The following is a 14,110-nucleotide window of genomic DNA, read 5'->3' on the forward strand; positions in this document are numbered from 1 at the left end:
TAACCACCTTGTTCCAAGTATCCAAACTCTCCTTGGGTTGGGAATCTAGCCATAGCTTTGCTCCATCCCTCAAAGCAAACGGGAAGAGCATGAGTTTGTACACCTCTGGGTTTACTCCATTTGTCTTCACAGTATTACATATTTGCAGGAAACTAGAAATAAACTAATTTGGGTCTTCGTGGGGAAGACCATGATACTGGCAGTTTTGTTGCACCAGGGTGACCAGTTGTGGCTTCAACTCAAAGTTGTTCGCAGCTATAGGAGGCACCACAATGCTTTTTCCATACAGATCTACAGTAGGAGCAGAGAAAGAGCCAAGTACTCTCCTATGTTGTTCATTCCCATTCGGATTTGCCACATTGGCATTATCAGCATTGTTAGGATCCATAGTGGATTCTACAGCCTTGTAAAGTCTTGCCTGTTGTAAACGTCGCCTGAAAGTCCTTTCAGGATCAGGATTAAAGTCTAAGAGATGTTATTTGTCTCTGTTCCTGCGCATACACAAAAAGAAGACAAGAAAAGATGGGACTCTCTACGTCAGAGTGCAGAGAATTCCCAGTGAGGTAACCTGTGTAAAGAGATAAAAATATTTCTATTTTTATTTTTTTATTTTTTTATTTTATTTATTTATTTATTTATTTATTTATTTATTATTATTATTTTTTTAATTAATTAATAAAAGTAAAAAAAAGGGTACGGTATAAAGGGGAGGGGGGAAGTAAATGAAAAGGAAAAAAAATAACGTAGAGGAAAAAAAAAGAAAAAAAATTAACGTAAAGGAAAAAAAGAAAAAAATAACGTAAAAAAATGCAAAATAAAAATTAATAATAAAATAAAAAAATATAATAAAAAATTATCTAATCTAAGCAATCAAACAACGAATAGTTGTTAATCACAGTCAATCCCCGGCAACGGCGCCAAAAACTTGATGCGGTATTTTATAACCCACAAACTAACAGGCAAGTGCATCGGGTCGTACCAAGTAATACCTTACCTGAGTAAGGGTCGATTCCACGAGGATTGATGGATCAAGCAACAATGATTGATTGATTGGCTTAGTTAGACAAACAAAAAAGAGTATTTTGGTATTCAAAAAGTATTAAACAGTAAATTAAGAATTTCAGAAAGCAAGCAGCAATGAGTTGGGAATACAATATAGAGAAAACAGTTAAGGTTTCAGAGTTATCTATTTTTTCGGATTAACTTTTCTTACAAACTAATTTAATTATGCATGATTTAATTTATGGCAAACTATATGTGACTAGACCCTAATTCCTTAGACATTCCTAGTCTCCTCTAAAATTCATTAACTGCCAATTCCTTGGTCAATTAATTCCAATTAGAGGGTGATAATCAATTTCTCGTTTATATGCCACAAAAACTCGAATTACCCAAGAAATAAAAAGATTACATGTCACGTATCCTGTTAAATTCAGATAATTAAAATTTAGGAGAATTTGTTTTCAAGCTGTTGTTCAAATATAGAGCTTTTCCAAGTTATACAAGAACTCAAATAGAAAGAGGTTCATACTTCCATTCCACCCAAATTCAAAAGATAAAGAGCAAAAACAATTCTTAAATTATAAATCCATACACGAATAAAATTAGAAAGAGCAAATGAATCAATCCATACAATAGACAGAGCTCCTAACCTTAACAATGGAGGATTAATTGCTCATTGTTCAGAGTAGAATGTTATGAAATATGGAATGTAAATTTGGAATCGAATAATGTTCCCTAATGGAATCCCCTTTTTATAACTAATCCTAATTAATTTAAAATCTAATTATCTAAAATTAAAAATAATATCTTTTCCTATTTTTAAATTCAAATTTAAATTTAAATCAGAATAATCAGCAGGTCTTCAGTTGATGGGTGGGGACCACATGTTTTGTCTATTCTGCAGCTTCTAATATGTGTTTTCTGGGCTAAAAACTGGGTCAAAATAGCCCAGAAATCGCCCCCAGCGTTTTTCTGCGTTTTCTGCACGTGGCGCATGTCACGCGTACGCGTCAGTCACGCGTACGCGTCGATGGTCTTTTTCGCAAGTCACGCAGACGCGTCGGTCACATGCACGTGTCACTGAGCAAATCTTCAAATCACGCGTACGCATCAGTCACGCGCACACGTCACCGTGGAATGCTCCAAATCACGCGTACGCGTCAGTCACGCGTATGCGTCGCTCCTCCCTGCCATCTCCTTTGATTCTTATGCTGCAGAAACTCCACCAAATCCAGCTGAATGCTACCTAAAATAAACAAAATTACAAAAAGACTCAAAGTAGCATCCATATTGGCTAAAAGATAATTAATTCTTTATTAAACTCAACAAATTAGATACAAATTCACTAGGAAAAGATAGAAAAGATGCTCATGCATCAGCCTCCCAAGCAAAATGGATGATATCCTACCAGAGTCACTAGGGGGCATCTTGAGAATATGAAAATCAATAGGAAAGATCAACCCCTTTTATACTTACTAGAACATCCTCCGCCATACCAACCACAAAAATTATGCTTTTGTCCGCTAAAACAAACCAGGCGGCCAACCGTTTCAACGGTGGAAGCTTTAAGACCTCATAGACGGACAAGGGCATAATACTCACACAAGCACCAAGATCGCACATACAACCAACAAAGTGGACTCCATTTATGGTGCAAGTCACTCTCACCACACTTTTCCGGTACACCATCCATTAAAGTGGAAATTGAGCTCCCCAATGGTATAGTTTCTAATTCACAAATCTTCTCCTTATGCATACATAGGTCCTTTAGAAACTTTGCATATTTAGGCACTTGGTGGATAGCATCAAATAGAGGAATAGTTACCTCAACTTTCTTGAACATCTCCACCATTTTGGGGTCTAACTCAACTTGCTTCTTAGTCGTCCTTGCCAATGTGGAAAATGGTATTGGAGTAGCTTCTTGCAAGACATCCCCATCCTTGGGCATTCTGTCCCTTGGTTGAGCAATCACCTCTTCAACTACCTTTTGGGCTTCATCCTCTTCTTCAACTTCTTCTATCTCAACCACATCCTCATCTTGAGTGACTTCCTCTTGACATGGTGCCTCTGGACTCCTCTCTTGCAATTTACTTCCGGACCTCAAGGTAATGGTATTGATGCCACTCTTGGAGTTGGGTAAAGGTTGAGAGGGTAAAGCACTAGAACTTGAAGCTTGAGGAGTGGAGGTAGAGGGTGGTTCTATGCGGGCTATAAGGGCTTGAAGAGTGGATGTAAGATCGGTGAGACTAGAGGTAAGTGTGGTTTGAAGTTCTTTTTGTCCTTAAAGGATAGAACGGAGTGCCTTATCTTGGTTAGAAGAGGGGAGGGGATAGGTGATTTGGGGTGTTTATGGTTGATTGGGTTGGGACGCTTGCCTTTGATGTGGTGGTTGGTAGGGTTGGTAGTTCCTTCCTTGATTTTGTTGAGGGTATGGAGGATTGTGTGGGTAGCGATTTTGTTGGTTGTTGTTGTTGTTCCATCTTTGGTTCCCTCTATTATCCCTTCCTCCTTGATTATAGTTATCCCTCCAACCTTGGTTGGGATTCTCTTGCCAACTTTGTGTAAAACCACTATTTGGCTCTTCCCTCAATTGAGAATGGGAAGGAAAACAACCAAATAGCAACCTCATCAGAACCCTCCCACCTAGTTGTTGAACATACACCTTGAAAGTCTCTAAGGTGCCTAATAGGATTTTGTGCGGGAAGCCCGTGAAATTTGGGTAGAAGATTAATCAAGGCAGTCTTGAGTTTAAAATTAGCATTCAAGTTCGGATGGAGCACTTGAAGCGGTTGAAGAACAAAGTCCGGAGCACCGGCTTCCTTAAGAGTAACTCTCTTTGGAGCGGCCATAGTTTTGCTACCTAGATCAATGGAAGAGGTATTAGTAGTATCTATGGAAGAGTATATTGTTCCTTCTTTGAATGACGATTCTGATTCAACCTCGGATAAGGTTGGTGAATTGATAGGGACCCTTTTACCACCTCCAAAGGCTAACCTTCTCTGAGCTTGCCTAATATGGAACAAAGTTCTCTCAATCTCAGGATCAAAAGTGGCTAAGCTCGGATCCGGTAGTGAATTCGTCATTCAATGAAAGAGGCATAGAGCTCATGACAAGAAAATACACTAAACAAAGATTAATCCTGACTAACAATTGAACTAGCAAACAATCAATTAAAATGCAAGTATTCACATATCCACATATTTACACTAACTAACAACATGGCATACATTTGCAACTCCCTGGCAACGGCGCCATTTTGATGAACTATATTTTGCCGGTATAGAATTTTCCAATAGAATTGTGTCGTGAGTATTGTCTAAACTAACAAACTATAATAGATCAAACAAACAAAGTATGTCCACAATTCAAATCAATAACTGAGAGTATTAGTCTCGAGTCATTCTCCTTAGGAGTTACCCTAAGGTGCACATAATTGGCGAGGAGTCTCTTGGTGTTTGAGGTTGAATACGAGAAATTTAAACAAGCTTGCATAAAAGTAATGAACAAATAACAATGAAACTAAGGGATACAAGAATTTGAAATCAAGCAAGAGTAATTGACAATCAATTAATATAAAAGCCTTGGCTAGGATTGAGAATTGGAATTCTAACGATCGAATTTCTGCTAGTAAAGAATTTTATCAGAATAATCACGTTGTAAGTATAGTTTCTAAACCAACAGAGAATCCTTTCATACAAAAGTTTTGGTTGTCACTAAAGCAAACCCAATAAAATTTATAAACGAAGTATTGAAACCTCGAGTCGTCTTCTCAAGGAATTGCAGGGAAGTATGATTTATTATTGGTTATGGAAAAAGTATATTTTGGGTTTTTTTTGAAAGGGTTGAACAAGAGAAGAAAATTGCAGGAATTAATAAATCAATAGCTAAGAAAACTCTTGGCAAGGTATGAAAATTAGAAGTCCTATCCTAGTTATCCTTATCAATTGTGATGAGAATTGCTCGTTGCTCCCACTTAGTCAACCGTTAACTATGAAGGCAAGTCAAGTGGATAAATCAATATGAATCCTCAAGTCCTAGTCAATTCCTGAAGAAAGACTAGAGTTAGTGAAATTCAAGTCAATTAACAACTTCCAATTATCAATCAACAAAAGAGTTTGATAACTCAAGAGTCTCTAATTGCTCAACCAAAGCCAAGAATATAAAAAGCTAAATAAAAATCATATATATAAAATACCTCAAATTACATTAAATAGAAATCAAATTCTAACATGAAAAAGTTCATAAGTTAAATTGGGAAAATAAATAAAAGGAACATTAAACCTGAAAATTGAGAAGAAGAAATCCTAAATCCTTTAAGAGGAATCCTAATCCTAAAAGATATCCTAAATCCTAAAACCTAAGAGAGAGGAGAGAGCCTCTCTCTCTAAAAAAACTACATCTAAAACTAAAATTTTGAATTATGAATGAATGATGATGAATGAATGGATTCTCCCACTTTATAGCCTCTAATCTGTGTTTTTTGGGCCAAAAACTGGGTCAAAAATAGCCCAAAAATCGTTGATTGCGAATTCTGTCACGCTGATTTTCGTCACTGCAATGTGTTCGCGTGGAGCACGCGTTCGCGTCACCTACCTGTATGGGCACTATAGTAAATTATATATCATTTCGAAGCTCCAGACGTTAGCTTTCCAACGCAACAGAAACCGCATCATTTGAACCTCTATAGCTCAAGTTATGACCATTTGAGTGCAAAGAGGTTAGGGCTGACAGCTTTGCAGTTCCTTCAATTTCTTTTATTCCTTCCACTTTTGCATACTTCCTTTCCCTCCTCTAAGCCATTCCTGCCCTGTAATCTCTGAAATCACTTAACGCACATATCATGACATCAAATAGTAATAAGAGAGGATTAATATTAGAAAATATAAGGCCAAAGAAGCATGGTTTCAATCATAGCACAAAATCAGGAAGGAAAAATGTAAACTCATGCAAATTATATGAATAAGTGAGTAAAGAATCGATATAAACCACTCAATTGAGCATAAGATAAACCATAAAATAGTGGTTTATCAAATTCCTATCATTACTATCTCCATCAATTGGTTATTGCTCCACTTAGTTAACCTCTAACTATGAAGAAAAGTCAAGTAGAGATAATCAATTTGAGTCCACAAGTCCTAGTCTAATCCTAGGGAGAGACTAGAGTTAGTGTCATTCAAATCAATTAGCAATTTTCCAATTGTCAGTCAACAAATGACCTTGACAATTCAAGTGTCTCCAATTGCCCAACCCCTAAGCCAAGAGAGAAGATCTACTCCATAGCTAAAGTTGACATTTTCTCAAACAATTGGTGAGCAATAATAGAAGACATCATAAAATTGAGAAGAGAATGTGAATTAAAGCTATCTATTGCAAACAATTAACAACAATCAAACAACTAACAACAATTAACATGAAATTCCTCAATTCATTAATAGAAATCAATGTAACAAGGTCTAGATCCAAGCTCTACAATGCTAGAGCAACAAAAGCACTAAATTGAGAGTAGAAGAGAAAGATCTACAACTAGAACAATGTGAAATTGAATCAAATTCATATCTAACCAAAGGATCCAAGTGCAATTGTGATTGAGAAAGCCAAAAACCTAGAGAGAAGTTGGAGTTTTCCTCTCTAAAAGTGTAACTTCCAAAAACTAACTCTCAAAATATCTTCATGTGTAAAAAGTGTGAATCCCCTTCAATCCTTGGCTCTTTCAACCTTTTCCCGCTAGAATTCCCTTCAGAATTGGTCCAGGAGTTCTCTGAAATCGCCAGGCACGTTTTCATTAAAGAAGTGACGTGCGCGCCTCACGTGTACGCGTGGGTCATGCGTACGCGTTGATGGGGTTTTGTAATCCACGCGTACACGTCAAGCGTGCGTACGCGTCGATGAGAGTTCTGGCCAACCATGCATATGCGTCCCTTTTTGCGCGCCAATTCCAAGATCTAGCTCCCCACACGTGCGCGTTGTCTGCGCTTGCGCGTGGATGCTCGTGCTCCAAAGCTCCATTTTTGTGCTCTTTCCACTTATGCATGCTTCCTTTCCCTCTTCTAGACCATTCTTGCCCCTATAAGGTCTGAAATCACTTAACATACAGATCACGGCATCGAATGGTAATAAAGGGAAATAAAAATATAGCTCATTTAGGGCCTAAAAAGCATATTTTCAACCATTAAGCGAAATTAGGAAGTAAACACAAAACCATGCATTTTATGTGGATAAGTGTGAAAGAAGTAGATGAAATCCTCTAAATTACGCACAAAATATACCACGAAATAGTGGCACATCAAATATGTTGGGGATGGGTATAGTGAATTTTATTGAATCATTTCCTGATAAAGACTTGTTAATTGAGATATAAATATTGTGGGGATGGTGGTTTGTTCCACCCACAGTGAGGACGATGGCTTTGTCCCGCTCACGGATTGATGATATTAATTGTTTTAATAACAGATAGAGTTATGAGGAATTATACCTTATGTGATTAGTTAAGATTATTATTATAATTATGATTGACTATGATTATAAAAGTGGCATGATAGTTGATTGGCAAGGACATAGGTTTTGTCCTGCTTGCGTCACTAATGAGACACCTACAACTGGCAAGGATGGTGGAGAAGCGGTGAACAAGTAAGGTTGAGAATTCCCTCTCTTGTTGCGGTGGACAAGTGGGGTTGAGAATTCCCTCTTTTGTTGTATTGGAGGGGATTGGATAGAAGGTTGAGGATTTTCTTCTGTTCAATTCCCAATTGTGGTATGGACGAGTTAGGTTGAGGATTCCTTTTCTTATTGCATCACAGTCTCTTTGATTGTTAAGTGTGGTCGGACATTATATTCCAAAAAGCACTACCTCCAGTGAGAAGGTGATAGGGAACTCTCCCTCCCAAAACGTGACGGGGCACTCTCCTTCCCAGGACCAGCTTAAGATAAGTCTGGGATGTTCCTCTAGGGATGCACGACAGGTATATCCAGGTTAGCTACCGGATGTACAAGTCTGGCAGTATAATTGACACGTGAGCTCATGGTCAGTAGGACAATCATGCATCATGTGCATTTGTTTGTTGGGCGTGCACAATTACTTGGTTTGCCTAATTAATAATCTGTTTAATTGCTAATTGTGCTACTTGTCATAAGTGTTCTCTATTTGTGATTGCTTTGAATTAATTATTGTTTATGTTTGACCCATGAAAAGACTTGATACTGAGAATAATGATGATGACTATTAGGTATGGATGTGGTAATTTAAATCATCCATACCATAGCAAATTAACCTGTACAGATTACCTAAGACTCTAGGCTTAAATTCCAACCTTATGTAGTCATTATTTGGAACTGTTATTCTGCTGGGAACCTTTGGGTTCCCACCTGTTATTGTTATATTATCTTTTTCAGATATGGGACTCAACGCATCTCGGTGAGAGTGCAAATTTCAGGTGACGAACCAAAGAGGATTAATTGTTGGGATTTTGTTTTGACGCTAGATTCCCCCCCCCCTTTTGAAATTATTTTGTATATGACTTTAATTCCTCTTAGAGGTTTTTTAATTGGGAGATAGGTTTATATTTTGTATTTTCTCTAGTGATATAAAATTCTAGCCTACCATTCTTCTCGAGTCGAGACTGGTAACTATTATGTATATACTTTATTACATACATTCTGATTAAACTTCTAATATTTTCACTTCTATATTTGATGCTCTATTGTTTTAGCATATCTCGTGAGTGTTTGATGGCTAACAATATTCAAGTTTTCTTTACAGGCTCCTAGTTTTAATATTATCCTTCTATAATTATATATATATCTCGAAGTCTAAGTGTAATAATGTCTCGCTACCATGAATTTATGACTTAAGCGTAAACCTCTGTGTGGTAGAGTGTTACAGAGGTGAGGTGGGAGAGGAAGTAAGACCACTCGGGTTGTGGGTGGGAGACTGAGCAAGGAAAGGTGTCGAAAGAAGGAGAAAAAGCTGCTACGGTTTAAAAGTGTTGCTGATGGTGCTGTTATTATGGTTATAGATGGTGATGGTGCTTGGAGGCTTTGATCTTAAGAGAAAAGGGTTCGAAAGATGAAGTGGGAGTGGAGAGGTGGCAGACGTTTGCAGAGAAGAAAAGGAGGTGGCGGTAATAGCAGAAGAGAGGGAAGGGACCAGTCGTGAGGAGAGAGAAGAACCTTGGCGGCATCAAAACAGATGCACATACATAAAGAAGAAAATGATGATAGTTACTGGTTTAGGTTATAAAAGGGAAAAAGGATCAAATTGGTGTCATTCCACTTATTCGCCAACTTAGCTAGCCTTTGGCAAGGAGCAAGCCACGTCATTCACGACTTTACTATTTCGGTGATGAAAAATGAGCATGAGATTAATGTAATGTATTTTTTTGAATTTGATAGACTAAATTAGATTAATTGGGATCACGAGAAATAAATCATCAACAAAACTCGCGAATCTCATAGACTAAAATAGAACATAACTTGTAAACCTTGACTTATTTTATTTTTAAAACAAAACAAACAATAATCAACCGAGCCAAGAACCAAACCATATCACTATGACACTATTCATACAAGTTCACAAGTATCTCATAATGTATTATTATAAAGTATGCTGCATATATGCTTCCACAGAATTGTCTTCAAGGTAGCGTTTATTTTCGGATACAGGACACGAAGACATGGACAGCACATTCTTAAAAAGCGTTTGGAAGCAAAGACATGGACACTGAACATATTGTCTCCGGGACAATTTTTTATACTTTTGTGTCCACTCTTTTACGAAGGACAATGATGGACACGGGATTTGGAAGAGAGACACGGACTATTTTTATGAATTTTGTTTCTTTTTTGTCCATGGTGCTATTTTTTATTATTCCACTGTTACCCCTTCTTAATTTTCCTATTTTGCGTTGTTCTCAGAAAGTAGTTTTTTTACTTCATGCTCTTTTTCTATCTCTACGTTCTTTTTCTTTCTCTTTTTTGCTCAGGTACTCTCTTCTTTTTATAAAAATTTTTATTGGACTGGATAATTTCTTTTTTCTTATCATTCTTACTTCAACATCATTTTAACCTTATATTATATTATTTGATTTGTAATAAAAATAATAACAAAAATAATTAGTCTGGAGACTTTTAAAAGATAAATATTATAAAGGTAAAATTGATATTTTAAAATGCTAAAAAATAATTTATAAATTGTAATTGATTTTATATAATTTAAAGAAAAATTAATTTTTTGAAAAGAAAAATAAAATTTTAGATAAAAAAAATTAATTTTCTAAATAAAAATAAATTTTTATGTGCAAAAATTAATTTTTTTTCATTTAAAAATGGATTTTTTTTAAAACTAATTTTGTATTTAAAATTAATTTGGCTTATTAACCTAAATGAAATTTTTTATTAATCAAACTCAGATTTTTTTTGTTAATATTAACCATATGTATTCCTACATATTAATAATAAATTTTATAAAAAATAATTATATTTATAAATTTTATTTTAATATAAATACTATTATATAATTTTTTATTAAAATTTTTGATTGCTTCAAATATTTTTTTCAAGTTCCCACTGTCTGTACTCTTACGTACTCTCATTATTTATTAAATTAGTTTATACTAAAAAATTTGGAATCACATAGCTATTTTAGTCATTTTATATAATATTTTAGTCTTGTCCATGTGTATCCAAACATAATACTGGATATTACATTAGTGTCCTATCCATTGTATCCAAACACGATACACAAAACATAATTTTTAATGTCTCTGTTCTATTGTCTTTGTCTCAGTGTCCTGTTCTGTCGTGTCTCTACAAACAAACGCTACCCAAGAGATAAACTTGTGCACTATTGTTCAATTATAGAGTGCTTTAAGCAGAGGTACTTGAATCTTTTGGTGGAGTGTTAGAAAATTTCCATGTAACTTTTCCATAAGCTTCATTAAAGTGATGAGTACCTGCTACATCTCCAATTGGAATTGCATCGGAAATTTCTTTTAAGACCCTTTCTTCAAGTCTCATTGCTAAGGCACTAACATTTTGATCCAGATTCTTAATCTTGGTTGCTCCTGTAAAGGTGAACACAAATTTCAGCAAGTAACTAATAATATTATATATAATATTTTTTATACATTTATATATTAGGTAATGTCTAGTTTGTACTTAAAATTTTAACGTCTATTAAATAATCTTTGACTTTTAGAAAGGATCAAATTGGTTTCTAAATTTATAAATTATGAATCTCGTTTGTCTTTAATTTAAGTGCCGTTAACATGGATATGAAGCGTTAAAATATCAGTGTAGCATCTCTCATGGTAAGGACACGTAGTTAAGATTTCAGTATAATTAAATAGGTGTCTTAAATTAATTAATTAAATCATTTTAATTAATTAATTTTATATTGGTGTAGACACTAAAATGAACCTAATTAACGAATTTGAGATATATATTTGATCATATTAAAATTTTAATCATGTTATCTTCCGTTGCGGATGCCACACTAACATAATAACGTTCCATGTCAATTATATATTAACCGTAGTTAAATTAAAGATGAATATAATTTATAAAATTCAAAAATCAATTTCGTCATTTTAAAAAATCAAAGACTATTTGAATGAGTGCTTAGAATTTTCAAAAACCAAATTTGATATTACATCTTATATATATATACTTGTAAATGAAGAAAATTAAAAAGAGACGCATAATAATATTTTGTTATGTTACTAACCAGGGATAGGCGCAACATCATTGCCTTGTTGGAGAATCCACGCTAATGCCAATTGGACAGGGCTGCATTGGTGCTTCTTAGCAAGGCTTTCTATTCGCTCATATATCTTCTTGTTCTTCTCCAAGTTCTGTGCTTGGTAGCGAGGATGAGCATGCTAGTAAATAAAAAAGTAACCATCTATTGGACAACTAAATAATCATTCTTTTTGGTCTATAATAGCAAAATTATTAGAATAAGTGTTGAATTTGATCTATGAATTTTTACTACTAATCTTTGGTTTTGAGTATAAAAATATTCAATTTGATCTCTGAATATATAAGGATGGATTAAATTAAAATTGTTGTTACTAATTCTTTTAGCAAAATACTTAAGTGTTTAGATAATTACTACTATAGCAGTTTAACAGCTAGTTTACTAAATAAATTTAGTCTCAATTTAGTCTTAATTTGATCGTTTAATAAAATAAATTTTATAGATATAGATATCTTAATTTCATCTCTTGAAAAAACTAAATTGAGTATCATATTAAGTTACCATAACTACTAATCACATTAACGATGCAAAAGATAGATTAAATTCATAATTATAAACAAAGCACAAAATTAAATAAGTTTAAAATTTTTCAAAAAGCCAAACTAGTTATGGGGTAAAAAGATAAGGATCAGATGAAACTTTAATTAATTTGTTTTATAAATATACATACCAAAACACTATCAGCTGGAAGGTTTTCCACAACTCCTTTGCCACCAAAAAAGCCACGACCAAGAGGACTGTATGGTACAATTCCAATACCAAGCTCTCTGAAAAAATAAAAATATTAGAAAAACTCAATCTCACATCATCACAAATAAATGAAATACACATTCAGAAACAACAGGTCCATGTTTTCCCCCTCTATCTTAAATTATAACAAGTCATAAAAATCTCATACCTGCCTACTTCTATGAAATTAAGTAACTAAAATTAACCTGCAAAGAGGAATTATCTCTTCTTCAATATCACGAGTCCAAAGTGACCATTCCATTTGTACAGCAGTAATTGGATGAACTGCATGCGCCCTCTTTATTGTATCCGAACTAGCTTCAGATAATCCAATGTATTTAACTTTTCCCTCTTTCACCAATTTCTTAAGTTCACCCATCTATTGTAATACAACAAACTAGTTATTAATAATGTACCTAATAAGATAAAATAAGTCAAAAAGTTTTGGAATGTTATCCTTTTCTATTTCATAATACATAATTTTAACAAATTTTAAAAGTAAAGATATTATAAAACACAAAAGAAAAAAAAAGGTATTAAAAAGATTTAACAAGTATAGAATAATGTGTCCTATGTTCCAATTCATTTAATTTGTAAAGCTATTAAAAGAAGTTCTTAACTGTGTCTTCTATAGGGACTGTTGTGTCCACTCTATGCTGATAATAGAGATCAATGTATTCAACTCCAAGACGTTTCAAACTAGCTTCGCAACATGAGCGTACATAGCTTGGTGTACCATTGATCTTCATATCAAAAGTATTCATATCTAACTTTTCAACACCAAACTTTGTAGCTATCTGGATCTTTTTTCTAGGGAGTTGCTTTAAAGCCTGAAAAAAAAATTTCATTATTATACATAAGAAAAGCTACAGAAACAATCAATTTTTAATTAATAAAAAACTTTGCTAACAAGAGCGATAAAAAAAAACGTAAAAGTTCTTTGGGTAAGTTCTAGTCATAGCTTCTTAAATTTTACACTATAATTTAAAAAACCGGACCGACCTGAACGGTCGGGACGAAAACAGACGATCCCACTTCACGACCAGTCCAAATTGAATATTGGATCAATTAAAAAAAAATGAAAATTAGTTTGACTCAACCTGTCTTTACAAAAGCTCCATGAATCAGCGAATTTGAAAAATCCATGTTGGATCGGATTTTATTTTTTTAAAAAACTCTCCACCCTGAAAGGCCGTAACGAGGTTGCTTTCATTTAAAAAGAAAAAAAAAACAACCTATGTTGATCGAACCAACCCGAAGCTCTCTCTCACTCTCACTCTCACTCTCAAATGGCACACCGTAGAGCTGAGAGCTCATCTCACCTCGCCTCACCTCCATTCTGTAAAACAGTAGCAGTCAATGGCTCACCGCCAGTCCGCCACTACTCGATCGCATAGCATACTTTTAGTTTGTAGTTCTTTGAATAAACATTACACTATATATTTTTATACTAAAATATTTAGATTTTTTATACTAGCGTGTAATTAATAAATCTTTATACATGTACCTCTCATATCACGTGTTCTAATGTTTCTTTTAGTCTTTTACATTTTGCTTTTTTCAATTAAAATAGCAAAATTACTCTCCATAACAGAGTCAAAAGACAAAGTATTGTAGTCATAATAT

The 14,110-nt window shown here is 34.4% G+C and overlaps 1 protein-coding gene across 1 annotated transcript; it reads right to left on the bottom strand.

Annotated features, from left to right (window-relative positions):
- Positions 1 to 11,717: 11,717 nt before the first annotated feature.
- LOC130951310 (probable aldo-keto reductase 1) lies at positions 11,718 to 13,329 on the bottom strand. The gene is made up of 4 exons (XM_057879963.1): positions 13,105 to 13,329; positions 12,691 to 12,863; positions 12,426 to 12,522; positions 11,718 to 11,876 (listed from the first exon to the last, which is right to left on the bottom strand). Exons 1-4 carry the CDS (start codon positions 13,246 to 13,248, stop codon positions 11,718 to 11,720), a joined length of 573 nt encoding a protein of 190 aa, XP_057735946.1. The 5' UTR covers positions 13,249 to 13,329.
- Positions 13,330 to 14,110: the final 781 nt, after the last annotated feature.

This window comes from Arachis stenosperma, chromosome 9 (assembly GCF_014773155.1).
Source record: "Arachis stenosperma cultivar V10309 chromosome 9, arast.V10309.gnm1.PFL2, whole genome shotgun sequence".
NCBI classification, from domain to species: Eukaryota; Viridiplantae; Streptophyta; class Magnoliopsida; order Fabales; family Fabaceae; genus Arachis; species Arachis stenosperma.